We start from the raw sequence: 19,700 nt of genomic DNA, 5'->3' as shown, positions 1-19,700 counted from the left end.
ACTCTAGGTCTGGAAGCAGCATCTCTAAGGAGACAGGGCACCTCACTTATTTGTCAGACAAATGAGGGAAAGCAAGAAATTTGCTCGTCTGCATGAACAGGAGAGTGGGCTGCAAGAAAAGGGAAATGCATCGTGCACTGGTGAAACTAGGTCTCAAAGGCTAAATATATTTCTGGTACCCACGTTGTTAACTGGATGGTGAAAACTTAGAATGGATGCAGAGAAGAGCATTAAAAATGATCCAAGTGCTGGAAAAACCTAGGGTGGAGGCTCAGCTTATTAAAAATAAGATCAAGGGGGTGAGTGCAGCGTAATGTATAGGAGCCTTCCTGGTTAGAAAGTGGGTACTAAAATGGTTCTGTGATTTAGTGGAATAAAAAATGAGAACAAATGTCTGAAGTCAAAGCCAAAGAAAATTCAAATGGGAAATATGAGCTCTTTTTTCTTTTTTGTTAACACCAGGATGATTAACCACTGGAACAAACTACAAAGACAAGTGGTGGATTCTTCGCTGCTTTAATTTCTAATAAGTTCATTTTTGCTTCTCAAAAAGGACAAATGCAAATGTTTTCCACCAGAAATTTACATCTGATGATCTGAACAAAGTCCAGATCTGACACGACATGAGTTGTCCCGCTGGACCAGCCATTGCCATGATGAATTTCTGGCTCTGTTGTGGCGAAACTGTCTTTTTCCTCAGTTTGGATATGGATAAGCAGACAAACCTAAATCATAAATGGTGCAAATTCCCATCGATTATTGCCAGCAGTGAGGGAACAGCATGAGACTTGTCTGGTGAAGAATAAAGCTCAATCTGAAATGACATGGTCAGGGGTGCATTGGAGAGCTAATCACTCCTTCTTCAAGCACTGAAGAGGGAAATTCACTTTTGCCAAGGCAGCATGCTTGGTCCTCAGAGAGAAAAAGCACGTTTGCAAATCAAAAGGCCCATGAATGGAACCCAGATGTTCCAGGCAATATTGTTCTTAGTAATAATGGATTGCACATGCCTGACACTCCCCACCAACACCAAGGTTCCCAAGAACTTCTCAGAGATTTGCTGATTCCCTTGTACAGGTGAAGGGAGTGATGCACGGGCTCACTCTGACACTTTGATCTCCCAGGCTGGGGTTTGTTGTGCTGGGGAGCTCTGAGTCCCACAGATACCAGCTGAAACTCCTGGCACTCATCTCTCATGGAAAACAGGGATGAGAGTTTGATGTTTGCTCCCAGGCAGGGAGGGCACTGAAAATCAGTGATTCCTCTGGAAAGTTCTGGCTGGGGTGACATCAAAACAAGGACCAAAATGGGAATAGAAACCCAGGAGTCTTGGAAACTAGTTGTCACCTCTAGTCACTAAACCATGCTGTTAGAGAGAGCTGCATCATGTCCTCATGTGATAAAAATGTAAGAAAGAGAAATTCTATTAAATCTCCTTCATTTACTGCCTTCAGATCTCAACACATTCAGCTGGAAGGTCTTGCTGGGTGACTTGGGAGGGAAGAACTTGCAAGCGAGTTCCTTGTCCTTGACAATAAAACATCAACTGAAATTCAGGTTGCATGAATGTAAAGTGATGTAAGGTGGGGGAAACTATTCTTACATGAGCATATACAGTAGCAGGCTCTTAAATATCTACAGGAAGGATGTCTTGGTGTTTAGTAGTTGTCAAAAAAGCAAATAAATTTATATGGATTACTAGAAAAGAGAAAATGGGCTACAGAACAGCATTATGCCATCGTATAAACTCGATGTTAATTTTTGCCTCTGCTATAGTTCCTGTCTCTCCATCTCAAAGGTGCAGAGGAATAAGTGTGGTACACAGACCAACTGCAGAGCTGCCAGCTGGTTGGGGAGTAGGGAAGCCACAATGAAGGGAGGGTATGACAGACAGTAACAAACACAGAGATGGCACGGAGGAGGTAGAAATAGTACAAGAATTAGGAGGTGTTAGGCAAAACTAACTGGGAGCAGCATGAAAGCAACTTTCCCGAAGTCCTTGGTTTTGACAGATTTCTGTGCAGGCACAGAAGGTTCAGGGCCAGATAAGAGGAGTGGATCATCTTTTTTTGCATTATGGGCCAGGTTAACCCACTGGTTCTGAGCTCACTGCATGTGAGGACACAAATGCCTCCTTTTCACAAGGGGGTGTTCAACATCGCAAGAATATTTGAGTCAATGGGGTTTCCAGGAGATAAGGCTCCCTTTGGACACAAACAGAGAAGGATCTGGGGTTTGACCTCATTTGCTCTGACTTAAGAGATTCTGTGCTATGTGATGAAAGTAGAACTACCTACAGATTTTCTTTAGCTGGGTTTGTCATTACAGGGCTGCAGAGCTTTTTACTGCCTGGCCTGTTTAGGAGAGGTCACTGACTCAGTGTCCCATCCACATCCCAGCATCTCTGCTGAGAGTGCTCACAGCTCCTTTTGTGACACCAGGAAGGAAGATGTGTCAGACTGAGAGATGTGGCAGCAGGGATGCATCTGCAGCATCAGCAGAGTTCCTGGCTGTGATTCCCAAATTTATCCATGAGAGATTTTACTCCATTCTTGGTTTGGGAGTTGACTCTCTGCTGAACTCAGCTGACAGAGGAGATGAGGGACACTAACGAGAACTGTTGTCATGCACTTTATCAGCCTGTCAGCACAGCAGCATGGGGGTTTCAGACGCTCACTTCTAAATGAAAAATCTTGCATGCTGCATAAAGAAGATGCTTTTTGCAAAAAACCCTTTGCTTCATATGAATCAGCTGAAAAATATTCAGGACTATTTCTGTTTGTAGATGCTAAGACACATTCTGTCCTGAATAGGTCAGACTCGGAGATAAGATAGGTCTTCAGCGTCCCATTCGCATCAGCCACACGGATCAAACAAGCTGTCTCCCTTTGCACAGAGCCAGCATCACAGGACGTGAAGTCCCTGTCAAAGCTGGGGAAGGGATGATGCCAATTACTGAGACTTCACAGAAATACACGAGGCTCTGCTTGCTGATCACCCTGCAGCCCTAGTTAAGAATCCTGCAGCAGAAATCAATAGGAATAAGATCAGGGAATTCCTCAGCGGTGGTATAATTTATTAGCGGGGACTGAATCCTTTAGCCGGTTGCAGGCTGAGGTTTGGATGTTCTGATGCTGGTGGTTTGTGTCAGTGCAGGATGATCACCTGCGTGGCTCCCAAAGGCCCAAGGTGTGTGGAGGAGGAAAAGCACAACTTTGCATTTGGGAAGATCATGCCCTCTGCCATGGTCAGCCACATCCACCAGGCTCTCCTGTGCTCCTCCACATCTGCCCTTGGCTCTCCTCCCCAAGGTGCTCACTTTCATACCTCTCAGGTTAGAACTTTCCAGATGTTTAGGGCAGCAGCCAGCTCTTCTCAATCTACATGCAAACTGAGGCACTTGCAGAGGATGTATCAGCTGCATCCCAGTAGGAAAAGCCTCCTCCCAAACTTTACTGCCTGGCTGGGCTGGCTTTTGGGAGCATGCGCTTCCCAGTTTGGCTGGGTGAGTCCAAAGCAGGAAGAACACTGGGTGACTTTCCACTGGCTGCGCGCTGACAAGATTATGCATGGAAGCACAGGAGAGATTTATGGGGCCGGTTCTGCCAAACACTTGCAATCCCACAGAAATTCAGCATCGTGTCCCACAGTGCCTGGCAGGATCACACATATGGTCCCCTCCAATTGTCTGTGGTGGGACATTATTCTCTCCCTTGTGACCTAATGGTCAATGACTTTTATTTCTTGAGCTTGCCTGTTTAATTAAGAAGTTGCTTCTCACTCAAAGTATGGGATAAGCCAGAATGAAAGCAGCGTGCTTTTGAGACTGAAGTAAAATCCCAAATGTCAGCTCCTCCTTCATGCCGGCTATTGAAGCTGAATGAAGTGGTTGCGTTATGATGGTCATGGGATGCCTTGTAGAATGAGCACTATTGCGGGTGAAAACTACTTATTTGACATTTCTCAAGTTGCTTTTAGCATTTCTCCGAAATAAGCCTTTATGCTTTGTTTAAACAGCTGAAATTGATGCTTAATAAAACTCTGGACTGTGCTTTGTCCAAGCCCTTTCTATGCTAGCTAGCTTCAGTAAACACTTAAAATTTTGAAAGCAAAATAATTGCTAAACTTTCACTAAGGCACCACATGCCAAGGTTACTTAATATCCTGGTATCAATACATACAATCAAATTAAAAGGTAGCATTTCATGTAGATTCAGGAGGTTTCAAGCAGCTGGAAATCACACTTGAACTTGCAAATTATAGAGTCATAGAATGGTTTGGGTTGGAAGGGACCTTAAACATCATTCAGTTTCACCCCCTGTCATGGGCAGGGACACCTCCCACTGGATCAGGGGCTCCCAGTCCCTTCCAACCTGGCCTTGAACCCCTCCAGGGATGGGGCAGCCACAGCTTCCCTGGGCAACCTGGGTCTCACCACACTCATTGTGAAGAATTTCTTCCTAATGTCTAATCTAAATCTTCCCCCTTCCAGTTTAAAGCCATTCTCCCTCATTCCATCACTCCATGCCCTTGTAAAAAGTCTCTCCCCAGCTTTCTGGGAAAGAAAGCTGTACTGGGAGCTGCTCTAAGGTCTCCCTGGAGCCTTCTCTTCTCCAGGCTGAACAACCCTGACTCTCTCAGCCTGTCCTCATAGCAGAGGTTCTCCAGCCCTCTGATTATCTTTGTGGCCTTCTCTTGACCTGTTCCAACAGTTCCACCTCCTTTTTATGTTGGAGAACCCAAAGCTGGACACAGGAGTCCAGATGGGTTCTCACCAGAGCGGAGCAGAGGAGGAGGATCGCCTCCCTCGACCTGCTGGCCACGCTTCTTTTGATGCAGTTGAACTGCAGATATAACATCCATGCAAATCAGCATGCACAGGCTTGGACGAGGTGCTGAGGCTCAATCTTTTGTTCAAAATTGTATTTGGTCAAAAAGTTTTCTTGGCATGTTTTCCAAGAAAAAACAATACTTTCTGACCTGACAGCAAGTTGTTGCAATTTTATTTTATTTTTCATATTGATAGAAATTCCTGTTGTTTTAACATAGATATTGGAGGGGAAAATAGAAATGAGAAGCTTTTTGTTGCTTGACCCTTCAAGGGAAATAAATCTGCTTTTTTGTTTCTGGATACTGATTTTTTATAATAATGCAAAGCTTTTTTTTTTTAATGATATCGAGGAGGTTTTTGGATCTTCAGTGAAAAGCAAGGAAAATATGAAATAGAAGAGGCAATTTCAGCATTTCATATCAAATGGTAGGGAATTCCTTGGCACTCATGAATAAAACCTCTGCCTGCCACACTTGGCAGCAAAAAGCTGCTTCTGGGGAGCAGCCAGCAGGTCTTCGCATGGAAGAAGACCCTGTTTATCAGACATGGTCAGCACCTTGTCCCAGCCAGAGGATGCAGGGGAGTAACAAGAAGAGGAGGCTTACAGCACCACGAGGCTGCTGAGGTTCTGGAAGGCATAATCGGGGATGTGCCAGATTTGGTTGAGAGCCAGGGTCATGGCTTGCAGTGCTGGCAGGTGGTTCAGGGCTTGAACAGGGATCTCCGTCAGGGCATTATCGTCCAGCCACAGGTGACGTAAGGAGAGCAGCCCCTCAAAGCTCTTCTCAGGCACCACAGAGATAAGGTTTGCATCCAAGCGTCTGAGTGGGAAAGAAACAGGGAGGGGAGAAGTGAGAGATGGATCCAACATTGCTTTATGTGCCCACAATGTTAGGCAAAGGGAGTTTTGATGCTGAGGCAGGATGTATCGATGGCCAGCGAGATTGGATCAGGCTGTAAATAACAATTAGCATAATGTGGTCTCAGTGCAAGGCTCCTGCCTGTGCTTGGAAATGTTTGACTGCCAAGGATGATCCCTTGCTGATGGCCATTTAGTGCTGCCAGCTGAAGGCAGATTCTCAAACAAAGTGCTTGGGCTAAGTCCTTTCACACAGACCCAGCAGACAGACGCTGACTCGCTGTGGCTTGCAGGCACCCCCCTTAAAAAGGAGCATCAAAGCTGCATCACCTGGGGTCATGCTCCTTGGGGATCTGCCTGAGCCAATCTGTGGAGGCACAGCCCTGCTGGGGTACCCACAGCCTGCTCAGACCCACTGCAGTGCGATGTGCAGGACAGCCAAAGCCCCATTCCAGAAGAAAAGGATTTGTCTGGAAATGCAAAGTAAGTGGTGGCCCTGCTTGGGGTCCTGCGTTTGACCCAAACAGCCAGAGCTACCTGAAAACCACCGCAAGTGAGTCAAACCATATGTCATGGCACAAAAATTAAGCCTGTGCTTGAGCTTTGCATCACTGATGTTCAGGCCTTTCTTTCCCCTTGATTTGCCAATTGACTCTTTTTTTTTGTTTTGTTTAATCACCATGGAAACCATAAGGAAGTTTTTATTTAAGGTTTAATTTGATGAGAAAATAAGACTCGTTTTGTTCCAAAGTAGATTGGAAAATCAAAAAATCTTAAGCTTGTAATGAGAAAAAACTCTAAAACCCAAGGTTTGGGAATCATCTCGTACAGATCTCTTTTTTCAGCAACAGTGAGCAGGATACAATGTTATCTGTAGATTCCCAAATCAAAATAAAAGAGGAAAGCAATTCAAATTTGGATGAAATACCAGGAACCAATTATACCAAGGAGAAAGAAAATTCTGATTTCCCTCCATGGCCAACAGGGCTTATTTTATTTTTCCAAGCTATCTAAAGGAACGATCTCTAAATTCAAACTGCAGAGAGAAAGCACTTTGCCTCTTCAAAGCGTGAGAGCAGGAAGTTATTAGAACTGTCATGGCCCAGTTCTTAAACCAACGATCCTCCATAAAGGAATGTGGTATGGAAATGAGTATTTTTGATTACATAAACTAATAATTTTGATGACAGTTGGGCACTGGAGCAGATCCCCCAATACTGTTCCCTCCCTGCCTCAGACCCAGGCAACATTTCCCAGTTCACAAACCGCTTCCCAGCAGCCTGCAATAAAATTCTAGTCTGCAGGAGGAGACCAAATGCCCCACCAGGTGCAGAGCAGGGAAAGCCCCAGGTCTCTGTGGTGGGGCAGGGGTGGAATTTCTTGGGTAAAATACTCAGATGATCCTGGGGAACAGATCTATTCCTCTGTCACAGAGAAAAGCATTTCCTTCACTGGTCTGACCCAGACGGACAAAGCTGAGGAGTTGTCCCTGGCTGAGAAGTGCAGGCAAATCTTACAGAGATCTCCCTTGGACAACTGTCCAATGTACAACTCTTGAGACAACAGCAGCTCAAACTGAAATGATACCCCAAGATGGATTAAATAACTATTTCATTATTTCCATCTTACCACATTAATGTGTTTTCCCCAATTAGAATACACTTGTGTTGCTGCAAAGCAGCATTTTCTGGTGCACGGCTGTTCATCTGAGGGTGTGTCAGCCAGCTTTATTGGTGGCTCTGTGGATATCAGAAGCACATCACACCCAAAGCTCAGGGCAGTTGCCACAAGATTTGTATCTTTGCTCAGAGGGCTGAGACAAGACAGTGTCTATTTTGCTCTTGAAGATGGTGGGCATGTTGCAAGTTCTGCCTCAGTTTACCTGCTGTCTCCAAAACTACAAATAAATCACAGCACAGCATCATTCATCTTCCTGAGAAGAATAAAGAGCAGAAGAGCAAACCATGCAGCAACTCAGGATGAGAGACAGGACAAGAAGAAATGGCCTCAAGTTGAGCCAGGGAGGTTTAGGTTGAATAATAGGAGAAGAACGGTTGCTGATAGAGTGGTGAAGCCCTGGCAGAGGCTGCCCAGGGCAGTGGTGGAGTCTCTATCCCTGGAAGGGTTTAAAAAAACATGTGCCCTTGACACTTTTGGACATGGTTTAGTGAGCCCAGTGGGGTTGGATTGACAGTTGGACTGGATGAGCTGAGAGGTCTTTTCCAACCTCAATGATTCTGTGATTCTAAGATGAAAGACTCCATTTGAAAATTCTCATGAAGATGTTCTGGGACAAGCAAGGATTTTGTGACCAAAATTAAAACTTGTGTGGGAAATGTTAATCTTTTCTTATTTTTTCCATTCCTTCTTCAGCATAAGCTTTCTGTTGTTCTTTGTCATTGTAATCTTATTTCTCAAAAAAAAAGCCCTTCTTACTTCTCTGAGAGATGTTCTTTCACCCAAATCTATGTTTGCTGAACATCGTTTTAAAGTGAATATTCTGTTTCAAGTTTAATTAATTAAAGAACAGACAATGAAAAAGTCTGCTAAGAATGTTGATCACTTTTCAAATCCAAATTAAGTTTTCAGAAATGGAGATGCTAATACAGAGACAAGTGCCGGTATGTCAGTCGGAGAGGTCCAAGACAGGGATGGTTGATGGCAAGGGAGAGAGGTGGCACCATGACTGTCTAGCTTTATGTCCTACTTTGCTCAGAAACTCCTGGGTGAAGTTGCACGTGAGCTACAATGGAGTTTGGCTTCAGCGTGACACGCTCCACATTTGGGGAAGCCACTAATGTAGCCAGATTTGCTCCATGGATGTTTAGCATATGGTCATGAAAGGCACCTTTTCAGATTGGTACAAGAGGAGTTGCAAGTGAGGTAGCATGGTGGATTTTTTTTGAGGTACTTGGACATCTTCCTGTCTTTATGGATGCCTACGGTTAGTACAGGGACAACAACTGAAGTTCATCTGAGGAGTTGGTTTATGCTCCTGGATGGCAACTAGCTCTGGACATGCTGCAGTTTGCCACGTCTCCACATTGTTATCAATGAGAGGTCACGTCAGCAAGACTAATATGAACCTCAAGTCATCTGTCTCTTCAACAACAGGGGACAGGACAACAGGGGACAGGATGAGAGGGAATGGCCTCAAGCTCCACCAGGGGAGGTTTAGGCTGGACATTAGGAAAAAATTTTTCCCAGAAAGGGTCACTGGGCACTGGCAGAGGCTGCCCAGGGAGGGGGTTGAGTCACCTTCCCTGGAGGGGTTTAAGGGACGGGTGGACGAGGTGCTGAGGGACATGGTTTAGTGTTTGATAGGAATGGTTGGACTCGATGATCCAGTGGGTCTCTTCTAACGTGGTTATTCTATGATTCTATGATTCAACTCTTCAGGGGCTGTTTGGAGAACAGAGTGCTCAGGGCATGTTAGTGAGCTCCAGCCATGTAATTGCTGCCTTAATCTGCACCAGAGTGTGAACATCAGACCCCAGCCAGATTCCTTGGTGGTGGAAACAGGAGGCATTCTGCTGGTTGCAATGAGCTGGGCAAAGGCCTGAGCGATCTCAGAAACAGCAGCCTGCTTGGACCGTAGCAAGATGCACCTATCTGGAGTTAGTGAAGATAAAAAAAGGACCAATAAAACATCCAGGTGAAGGCATCTCTTGTACAGCATGACTGGCAGGGTTCCTCATGTGCTTCCACAGCATCAGCAAGGGAACGGGGAGCAGGGATTAAGTGATGGCTACGTTCCTGGTACAAAAAGGTCTCCGAGGTATTGAATTGCTCCTCAGGGAATTGCTGGCTCTTTCTGGAATAGAGGTGCGTTCTTTCTAACAAAAGCCATGCATGTGGGTATTGCTAATTGCTATGGCTTTCAGACAGCTCTCCACTCTCTTCTGGAAGGAGAAAAGCTGAAGTTCTTGGCACAGAGTTGTTAGTAATTATATCAATTATACTAAACAAAAACCAACCCAACAGTTCTCTCCTTTCTTCAGTGTGTGACTCTGGCTCCGTTACTGTTTTGTGTTATGATTTATACCTAAGATAATTGGGCCGATTAGTTGGTAAATGGGACAATGCAGGCTGGGGCTGGCTCCTCACCTTCTACAGAGATGTTTTAATCTTTGTTTCACCAAATCACTCGGTTTTCCTTGCAAGCATTAACCCTTATGGGGCAAATGCCTCTTTCACAGAGCTGCTGGATGGCTTAGAAGTGGGTTTCATCTCACCCTTGCTGTTGAGCAGTGCTGTGGGTCTAGAGGGCAGATGAGACACACAGTGGTCTCCAGATGTCTGCATGGGCAAGATTTCTAAGTGACTTCACAGGCTCAAACATGGCAATATAGAGCATTGTCCTATCCATTGCATCTAAAAAAGCTGTTTTTTAAGTGGGACATTCAAGAAGAGCAGCCTGTGAAATCATCAGCTGCCTGAAAGTCTCAGCTTCTGGCTTTAGATCTGCATCTAGTACTGATAGTTATGGGGCATCTATATGACTACAATATCACACGTAGCCCAAAGTCCTAAAAGTGCCTGGAATCACCTAAAATTTTACTCAATCTTCTGTTTTAGGGGCTTTAGGGAGGAAGAGGGAGGGAGCTCCTGGTAAGAATGTCAAAAGTCTCTTAGTTTTAGATCCAAGGCATTGCCTTGGTCATTTTTGTTCTCTGAACAGACAGAATCATAGAATATCTCCAGTTGGAATGGACCCATAAGGTTCATTGAGTTCAACTCCCTACTCACTGCAGGACAACCCAAGACTAAACCATATGACTAAGAGCCTCATCCAGGTTCCCTGTGAACTCTGACATCAATCCTCTTTCTACGATATTTTTTGTTTTGAGTGAAATATATCTTTTAATTTTCTTCTGGGCCAATGCAGAAATAAGTCAAAAAATGTTCACGTCTGTGCTGAGCCATGGCGAGAGAGGCAGGTCAGCACCAAATGCAAATATGTCTCAGCCCCACCTGCTGGTACCTTTGCAGCTGTTGTAGCTGGTGGCAGCTCTGGAGAGGCAAAGGAACCTATGTGAGGGGGAAAAGGGAATCAGAGAATCAGAGAATTACAGAACAGTCTGGATTGGAAGGGACCTTAAAGATCATCCAGTTCCAACCTCCTGCCATGGGCAGGGACACCTTGCACTGCATCAGGGTGCTCAAAGCCCCATCCAACCTGGTCTTGAACATCTCGTGGAGGTGCCCAGTTAAGAGCCCAGCATGCTTTTAAAGAGCCATTTCATTGCTTTGAGCATTTGATAAAGACTTGAGGAAGAATCGCCTGCTTTCTTGTCAGGAACATTCCAGATACGCTGCTAGGATCAAAATCATTCCCAGAAAGAACTAAGCAGGTAGGGAAATAATCTTCTAATGAGAAAAAGTGAAAAGTGGGAGATTCTCCCATCCTAGTGTGCAGAAGATAAGCCAGTGAAATCCGTGCAGCCATTCAGGAGGCCCAGGCTTTATGCAGCTGCCAGTGCAGTGAGCACGTCATACGTTTTGTATTAATTTTGACAGGTCAAGCTATAATCTGACATCTTTGGTTTCCTGTGCCACAGACCTGCAGTTTCTAACAACTGCCTTGTGCCAAGAACCACTTCCAGAGCATTTCAGAGGGTGTAAAATGTATTTCCTAGACATCTGCAAGCACATGCACCCTGCTGTCTGTAACAGGACTGGCAGAAGCCGTGACAGTGAATAACTCTCCCTCTGTCTTGAATAGACGTGGTGCAAATCTCAGGCTATGACCAGCAGAAGCAAGTTTGCCCATATCTTTGCGGCTTCTTCTGGCAGTGGAGAGTTTACAGGGGGAGATGCAGCCTGGAAACCAATAAAAATGCACAATGCCACGCTGTCAGGACACATCCTGACTTTTGCTGCTGTTTTTCCTTGCACACAGTAGAGCCAATAACAGCTGCTGTCTGGACGCCTTAGACCAACTGTGCCCAGTCACCAGCCTGCGGCAGAGACTCTGTGATGTTCCAGCACTGACCACATCCCACTCACAACAGGACACCGGGACCTCAAACTCTAAACCACCCTCGCAGCATTTTTCACAATATATTGGGCTGTTATTTCCCTTGATAAACTTGGAGAAAACTTGCCACCAAAGACTGTGGGCAGCACTAGGTGGTACTGGGCTGGGCTGTTCTGTCTCCAAACTGGGGAGCTCCTCTGCATCTTGATTATCTGCCAGCAGCAGAATAAAGAGCATAAAGAAAGGATGATCTGGAGAGAGAGTTGTGACCCTTGGGGTGAGGGCTGACTCGGCAGCAGCGGGAAGAAAAGCTGGTTGTCCACCCCTCCCTGAGTCCACTCCTTTCTCAGTGAGCGAGGTGCTTGCAGCCTTCCCTGGCCCCAGCGTGCATGTGTGTCGGCTGAACAGAGCTGATCTCACCAGAAACGTCTAATTGGTGCCTTCAGGCAATCATGTCTCTCTTCCTGTCTGAGTTTATCTTGAAAGGCTCGATTGAGTTACCTCCTATCCCATAATAGGATCTGAGTTCCTTGTAGTATATGTTACTACAAGGAGATGATGTCACTGCAGCTAAACTCCGATAACTTCCTAATGACTGGGGCCAACACCTCAGCTCCTTTCTCAAGCAAAACTCCCAGACGCACTGAGTCAGTGCCTGGCTGGTGAGCACCCAGGGAACTCCTCGTGCAAGGAGCAGAGGGCGCAGGGAGGGAGGATGGCTCTGGAGCCCTGCAAAACACCTTGCTCAAAGGTGCTCTGTCCCCCTCTGCCACATATTCTCCTGCGAGTCAGCTTCACATGCTGCTCTTCCTACCAGGCACAACACCCGATGGGACCTGGACACACAGAGGCAGGAGGTTTTGCCTCCCTGAGCCTGCCCAAATAATTCAGGTGAGGAGCAAGGGCTCCTTCCATCAACTGATACCAAATGGGATGGAAGAAAGGTGGCTGGGGACTGCAGTGTTAACTGGAAGATGGGAAATTGGGTTCAATTTCTGCTCTGCCGATTGTATCCTGGTGGTCACAACATTCTGTCGGAGAACGGACCTGTTGGAGGAGGTCTAGAGGAGGGCCACAAAAATGGCGAAAGAACTGGAACACCTCTCCTATAAAGAAAGGTTGAGAGAGTTGGGGTTGTTCAGCCTGGAGAAGAGAAGGCTCTGGGGAAACCTTATTGCAGGTTTTCAGTACTTGAAGGTTTATAATAAAGATGGGTATAAACGTCTTGGTAAGGCCTGTTGTGACAGGACAAGGAATAATGGATTTAAACTAAAAGAGAGGAGATTTAGACTGGTTATAAGGAAGAAATTTTTATGATATGGGTGGCAAGGCACTGGCCCAGGTTGTCCAGGGAGGCAGTGGAGGCCCTATCCTGGAAAAATGTGAAGGTCCCTTCGAACGCAAACTATTCTGTTATTTTATGTTTCTGTGATCCTGTCTAGGACACATTACTGAAAAGGTAAAATGCTTTGTAGGGCTGCTCCAACATCTGGGCTCTCTGCCTCTGCCACAGAAGAGCTCACAACCCTCAAACAAGACTCACAAGAGGTCCCAAGCTCCATTTCAAGACTAAAAACTCTTGTGAAAACCATCCTAGGTAGTGAATGAAGGTTCAAGATGCAAGCATGTTCCAGTCTGTTGGCTGCGGAACAAGACCTGGTGGAAAAGTCTGCAGGTCTGTGTTTGGACTGCAATGAGTCTTCACTCCTGACTTAATGGGATGTGTACCTCCGGGAAGCCCTCCACGAGGGATGCTCAGGAAATGAAATCAGAGCAATGCCTAGACTCCACACAAAGTGCCTCTGGTACAGACAAGAGGGCTTTGTTATCCCCAGTTGCAGACACCTCCAAAACCCCTCAGGTCAGAATCGTGCAAGAAGGATTGCCAAAAATCTCTGTGCAACTAAAGAAACTGCTGACAGTCGGGCAGCCGCACTCCACCGCTGCGCCGACTCCCCAACCAGCCCTCTCCTGGGGCACCTGGCTTTGCCCCCCTCGCCCATGGTGCCAGGGCCAGGGAAATGGAAAAGGTGCAGAAAGTATCCAGTGGAGAAGCAGAGGGGCTTGGAGACCCACCAGGCAGCGTGGGCCCTGCGTATTTGCTGGAAAACACAGTATTTGTCAAGCACATAAGCTAACTGAAAAAGAGAAGGGAGAGGGGCTTTGAAAGCGACAGGACACACGGCTCTCCGGGGAGAGGGGCTTTGAACAGGTCATGGCATCCTGAGGGATGACCAACCAGTGGCCACGTGATGTCCTGGAGAGGAGTACACGACAACTCTCTGACTCCCCTGGGCCCCAGATCCTCCGGGATTGGCTCCTCCGCAAGTGACCAGCTTGTTTTAAACAACGTGGCAGCCACAGGCTGCCAGGGCTGACCCTGTGGCTCCTCTGTCAGTTGGACACAGTCGTTTTTGAGCCACACCACAGCTGTAGGGCACTGGAAAGCTCTCTGGCTGTGTCTGGCAGCTCGGACTGCTTTGGAGGTGTAATGCTGGGTCATGAAAACAGGAAACAGTCTGCCTGGCTGGGGCTTGGAGCTTGCTGTCCTGTGCCCTTGCTCTGCTTTGGGCTCCATGGGACCCTAGACAAGTTGCTTGGCTTTTCTTTGCCTCCTTCCTCCTCTGTATGAAGGGAACAGCAGCTTTGTCCTGCATTGCGAGGGGCTGTGAAGGGGGCTGCTTCTCTTCAAGAGTGGTTAGCACTGCAGATGGCTGTTAGGAGACAGATTGTTTGGACCATCCACAGCCAGGGCTAGCAAGGACCTCACAGGCCACGACACGGAGCTCCTACTGCCAAGGGTACCAGGTCTGATAGGGCCTCTCATGGACAGGGCTGGCTCCTGTTGCTCCTAAAATTTTGTTTATGCTCATCACATCACTTGGCTAAAATGTAACTTGGTGTTTATCCTACCAGCACATTCCTATGCCTTACCTCATAAGATTATAGAATCATAGAAACACTAGGTTGGAAAGGACCCACATGGATCATCGAGTCCAACTATTCCCATCAATCACTAAACCATGTCCCTCAGCACCTCGTCCACTCGTCCCTTAAACCCCTCCAGGGAAGGTGACTCAACCCCCTCCCTGGGCAGCCTCTGCCAGGGACCAATCACCCTTTCTGGGAAAAATGTTTTCCTAATGTCCAGCCTGAACCTCCCCTGGTGGAGCTTGAGGCCATTCCCTCTCGTCCTGTCCCCTGTCACTTGGGAGACGAGCCCAGCTCCCTCCTCTCCACAACCTCCTTTCAGGTACTTGGAGAGAGCAATGAGGTCTCCCCTCAGCCTCCTCTTCTCCAGGCTAAACACCCCCAGCTCTCTCAGCCGTTCCTCATCAGGCCTGTTCTCCAGCCCCTTCCCCAGCTTCGTTGCTGTTCTCTGGACTCGCTCCAGAGCCTCCACATCCTTCTTGTGGTGAGGGGCCCAGAACTGAACACAGGATTCGAGGAGCGGTCTCACCAGTGCCGAGTCCAGAGGGAGAAGAACCTCCCTGGCCCTGCTGGCCACGCCATTTCTGATCCAAACCAAGATGCCATTGGCCTTCTTGGCCACCTGGGCCACTGCTGGCTCATGTTCAGTCGCTGTCAACCAACACCCCCAGGTCCTTCTCCTCCAGGCAGCTTTCTAGCCAGACTTCTCCTAGTCTGTAGCACTGCATAGGGTTGTTGTGCCCCAAGTGCAGGACCTAGTATTTGACCGACAGTTCTGTACTTTTCATCTCTGAGTCTCACTGGATTGGCTATGCTCCCATCTAGCTTGCTGTGGGAGGAACTTCTTGAAGTCCACAGGGATATGAAGGAGGCACAGAGTCAAAGATGAGAGCAGAATAATGTGTCTTGCCCAGAGGACAAAATGCTGCGTAGATGGATACCAGTTTAAGCATGTTCATTTCTTGCTTGCCTTCTTATCTGCAGTTTACCTGAAGCTTCTCTGCGGTTCATCAGGAACGCTTGCACATTCAATGTGTGTAACATCTGGGACTCCTCTTGCTTTTGCACTGACACAACTACTGTAACATCTGGGACCCATCTTTCTCACTGTGTGGCTGTACCTACTGGATATAACATCTGGGACCTATCGACCATCTTCTCTATTGAATCGTCACCAGGGAAATGCGGTATGTCCTGGATACTCATGTGGATAAGCAAGGGAGTTAAGGTTCATAAGTCCCCATAATAAAGGTCAATAGAAAACACATTGGAACTTGCTGTATGACTCATACACAAGAGCTCATGTGTGTGGATTGTGGATATGAGCTGTGATTATGGTTTCTTTAGCATCAACAGCGTTCCAGGCACCGGGAGGACAGTTAAGACAGCGTGTGCCTCTTCCTGAAAGCCATTTCAGCCTCAGATGGGAACTGCCAGTGCATATGAGCGGGGTGTGAAGATGGAATTAAGCTTCTGTGTTTGTCAGAGTGTCTTTTGAGGGATGTTTGCCTGTTGAAAGGCAGGTACTGCAGTCATTGCAGTGTGGGCAGAGAAAGGCAAAGCAATCAAACAAGTGACCACCAGTTTCGGCTTGGTGTGAGTGATCTCTTGAATGTTTATTCAAGTGGAGCTCCTGGTTGCCACACTGGATTGCTAGCAGTCAATATAGAAAAGTTTGGAGGTGACTACAGTACACACTGGGCATAGCCATGTAGGTATAACCTCTGCCAACCTGCTGGAGAAGCACAGTTGAAGCTACCCAGTCTGTGCTATGACCTGTTCACTTAGGAGCACGACTGATGAATCCTGAAGGTGATGGGGCACAACGAGTGTCTCACTCATCATCACCACTTCCAAGAGGTGCCAACCACAAGCTCAATGAGTGAGAACATAAGAAACTGAAGTCTCAAGAAAGAAGCTGACTCGGGACATCATCTTGAACACAATGGCCCAACTCAAGATCACTGTTAGTTGAAGAGCCTACTCTCTCTACTTGAAAGAACTTCAAATCCTGTAAAGAGATGAAACTGCTGTTTTTTATGCACTGTGTACACAGGTAAGACATGCGATGCAGTCAAGGGTAGAGTTTCTAGATCAGCTGACACTGTTCTTGGGAGCTTTGCCACACAATAAGATAAGTCAGAGTAAATGAAGTTTCCTAAACTTTTAGCTGTTAACTTGATATAAACAACACAGCATTCTTGTCTTTCTGGGAGGTGAACCCAGGGACCCTTCACAGCATGAACACTCACAAGCATGGGTCACAGCAATGTTTCTTTAACATAAACTTCATAACATCTTATTGCTCAAAGGCAGGGATTAATAGATGGAGGACAAATGGAGGCAGGGATTTATTGGGTCACTGCTGATGGGAAGTGTTCCTGGAGGATGATATGTTCAACAGTTTGTGTGTGGCCTCTAAGTCTTCCGCTCAAAAAAAGGCTGTTGAGGTCATTGTAGTGGGATAACCACATGACATTTCGTGCTTTTTGACTCCTAAGCAGAAAAGACTAATCTGACCAGGTGTTTCCCCCACTGACAGGAAAAAAACCATCTGTGATGTACCCAAGTACCCATGTCAGAAGCCTTTCTCATTTCTGACTTGCCTCCACAACAATGGTTACAAATTCAAATCACTCCAGCTCTGGAGTGCAGAGAAATTCCTCTCTGGTTAATGGGCAATTGCTCCTTGCACTTGTATTTTAGAGCAAGACAATCTCTGACAGCTTTCTCTGGGGGCTGCACAAGTGTGAGCTGGGCCATGCGCATGAGGCCGTTGAGGAGGAGAGGTGCTCGGTTTTGCTTAGTACCTATGATCTTGGTGACCCATTTTCCTGTTTTTGCCAGATAAAAGTGTGGGGTGAGGTGGGGAGAAGGGCATTCTTTTTTTTTTTGCTTTCCAGGGCTGGGAAAACCACATCTCACCCAATGTTATTCACATAGAACTTAAATTATAAGGCCTTTCCATAGCCAAAAAAGAAAATCAGAATCCTCCAGCAAGTGATTCATTCCCCTAGACAGGGCTCTGAGATAACAGGGATGATTCACCCGCTGGAGATGCTGATCATTTTCCACTGCCGACTACCTGAGATGAGTAATATCTAGTCGGCTATGGTCAGAGGAGACAAATCCACCTGGTGTGCCCGAGGGAGACGTGGGCACAGCAGAAGCTTACCTGAAGGGAAGGAACATTGTGTAGTGAGGCCATGGAGGATGACTCAGAATAATTTTATTTCCTTCCTGGTGGAATCTTTGGATCTCCCACCATGAAGGAAGGATCTAGCACTCCAGCCATAGCAGAGGCAGAAAGTCACCAGCCTCCTGGTCCCAGCCACTCAACTTCCCAACTACAAACCTGCCCAGGCTACTCTATTGTGATGCCAAATGCCAGCATGGCAGATCCCACTGCTGTTCCTTGAGGGCTGCAAAGAGCAGGCAGTGGATCTGCTCACTGGGTCCTACCAAGAACACAGTGACCAAGCTATAGTTTTTCCAATATGAAATAGTGTGGTGTGTTTTCTGCCAAGTGGATTTTCCAGTGGCTTTTGGAAATGAATTATTGCCCACCATTGCAGTAAGAATGCTCGTGCTCTTGAAGGGAACTGGGGGACATTCCATAACATACATGGAGAGACAAACTCAATGGCAGAGAAAGCTGCTGGAATAAGAAATAAGGTCCAGCCACATGCTTTGACTCCCAGTCTGGGATACTCTTGAATCCAGACCAGGGATTTGGATCAGGTCAGTGAAAGCAGAGGAACAACTCCAAAATCCAAATAATGAACTGCATTTGTGTTTTAATGCAGCTTGTTCTCCTCAAACCTGATCTGATGTTGCCAAGCTATTGCTGCCAGTCCTGGTGATAAGCACAGATCTGCAGTGACAGCTCAGGCTGATCACAGGTGGGTGAAGTTGAGCAAAGAGCTTGTGAGCAGCAGGTTGGATGACAATCCATGGTACACGGAACCAGAAAAATCTTGTCTGCTCAAAGGCTGAACCAAAAAGCAGTAACTGCTCTGAATTTGGCTTATCGTTCCTGAACTAAATGATGAGATATGACCATAGAGAAGGATAGTCCAGTCCCTTCGTCAGCCCACTTGAGGACAAAGAAAATACAATTGTGCCATTTCCTCACTCTGTGCACTGGTTCAGCTATGCAAGCTACAAAGGCCACCTTGCTATTTTCAGGTGAATCTCAAATGACGCACATTCCAGCTGGGAGGGAGAACCACATGGCTGGAGAGGCTTCTGCTCCCGTACAGGCAGAGAGGAATATGAACAGCAGCCAAACTTCAGCGAGGAGTCATCACACTAGCTACAAAACTGCAGTACATCCAGATGTGGGACGTGCCTGACTGTAGTGTTCACCTGGATGCGGTACACATCTGCTCTTGGCCATTCCTTGACTTTCTTCTTTGTAGAAATAGCATTAAACACTTCAAATGCTAAAAGGGAGACAAGTTTCTGTTTCTGAAAACAAGAATGGGGACAAAGTGCCATCACCTCAGATGTGCTCATCTCCAGAGCTGGCTGCTGAGATGAGTCTTGGGAAAAGAGGGGATTTCAGAGATGGGGCAGGAAGGTTTTCATCAGCAAGGGTCCTTTAGAGTGGAAGGACCTTCTTTAACATGCTGTCTGTGCTGTCACACTTGTTCTGGGCTCTCTCTGGGCCACAGCCATGCTTTCCGCTGCAAAGTGGCCTAAGCAGGTGAAATTCAAGGACCTGTGCAGTAGTCTGTAGCAGGTGGAATTCAAGGTCCTGTGCTCTCAGCAGCAGCAATCGCCAAGAAAGTACTCAGAGTTGCTTTGTTCCAGTCTACCTTCAGATCCACCATTAGGAACTACCTCCCTGCTGTTCCCTGACCTCTCTTTCATTGTGTACCAGAAAGTCTCTGTAGCTAACAAATCCTGTGATAGGGCTGAGGTGGACTTGACACAAGACAAGTTCTGTGCCAACAGATTGTAAGTCACTGCTACGTTATGTTGATTTTATAGTTTTTTGCTTTTTTTCCCATAGCTTTTATCCTTTAAACACCCAATGGAAACAACACTTTCTTCAAACCTTACTGCATGTGCGATTTATAGAGAAGAACATTGCT

The 19,700-nt window shown here is 46.7% G+C and overlaps 1 protein-coding gene across 1 annotated transcript in view; it reads right to left on the bottom strand.

The window, feature by feature from the left end:
- LGR6 (leucine rich repeat containing G protein-coupled receptor 6) overlaps positions 1–19,700 on the bottom strand; it is a 151,521-nt gene that overhangs the window by 48,099 nt on the left and 83,722 nt on the right. The window contains exon 5 of the mRNA XM_069875745.1: positions 5,437–5,652. Within this exon, the coding sequence (XP_069731846.1) occupies positions 5,437–5,652 (216 nt within the window). The remainder of the gene's footprint in view (positions 1–5,436; positions 5,653–19,700) is intronic.

Source organism: Phaenicophaeus curvirostris, chromosome 24 (assembly GCF_032191515.1).
Source record: "Phaenicophaeus curvirostris isolate KB17595 chromosome 24, BPBGC_Pcur_1.0, whole genome shotgun sequence".
NCBI classification, from domain to species: Eukaryota; Metazoa; Chordata; class Aves; order Cuculiformes; family Cuculidae; genus Phaenicophaeus; species Phaenicophaeus curvirostris.
This window is presented reverse-complemented; position numbering and strand designations above follow the sequence as displayed.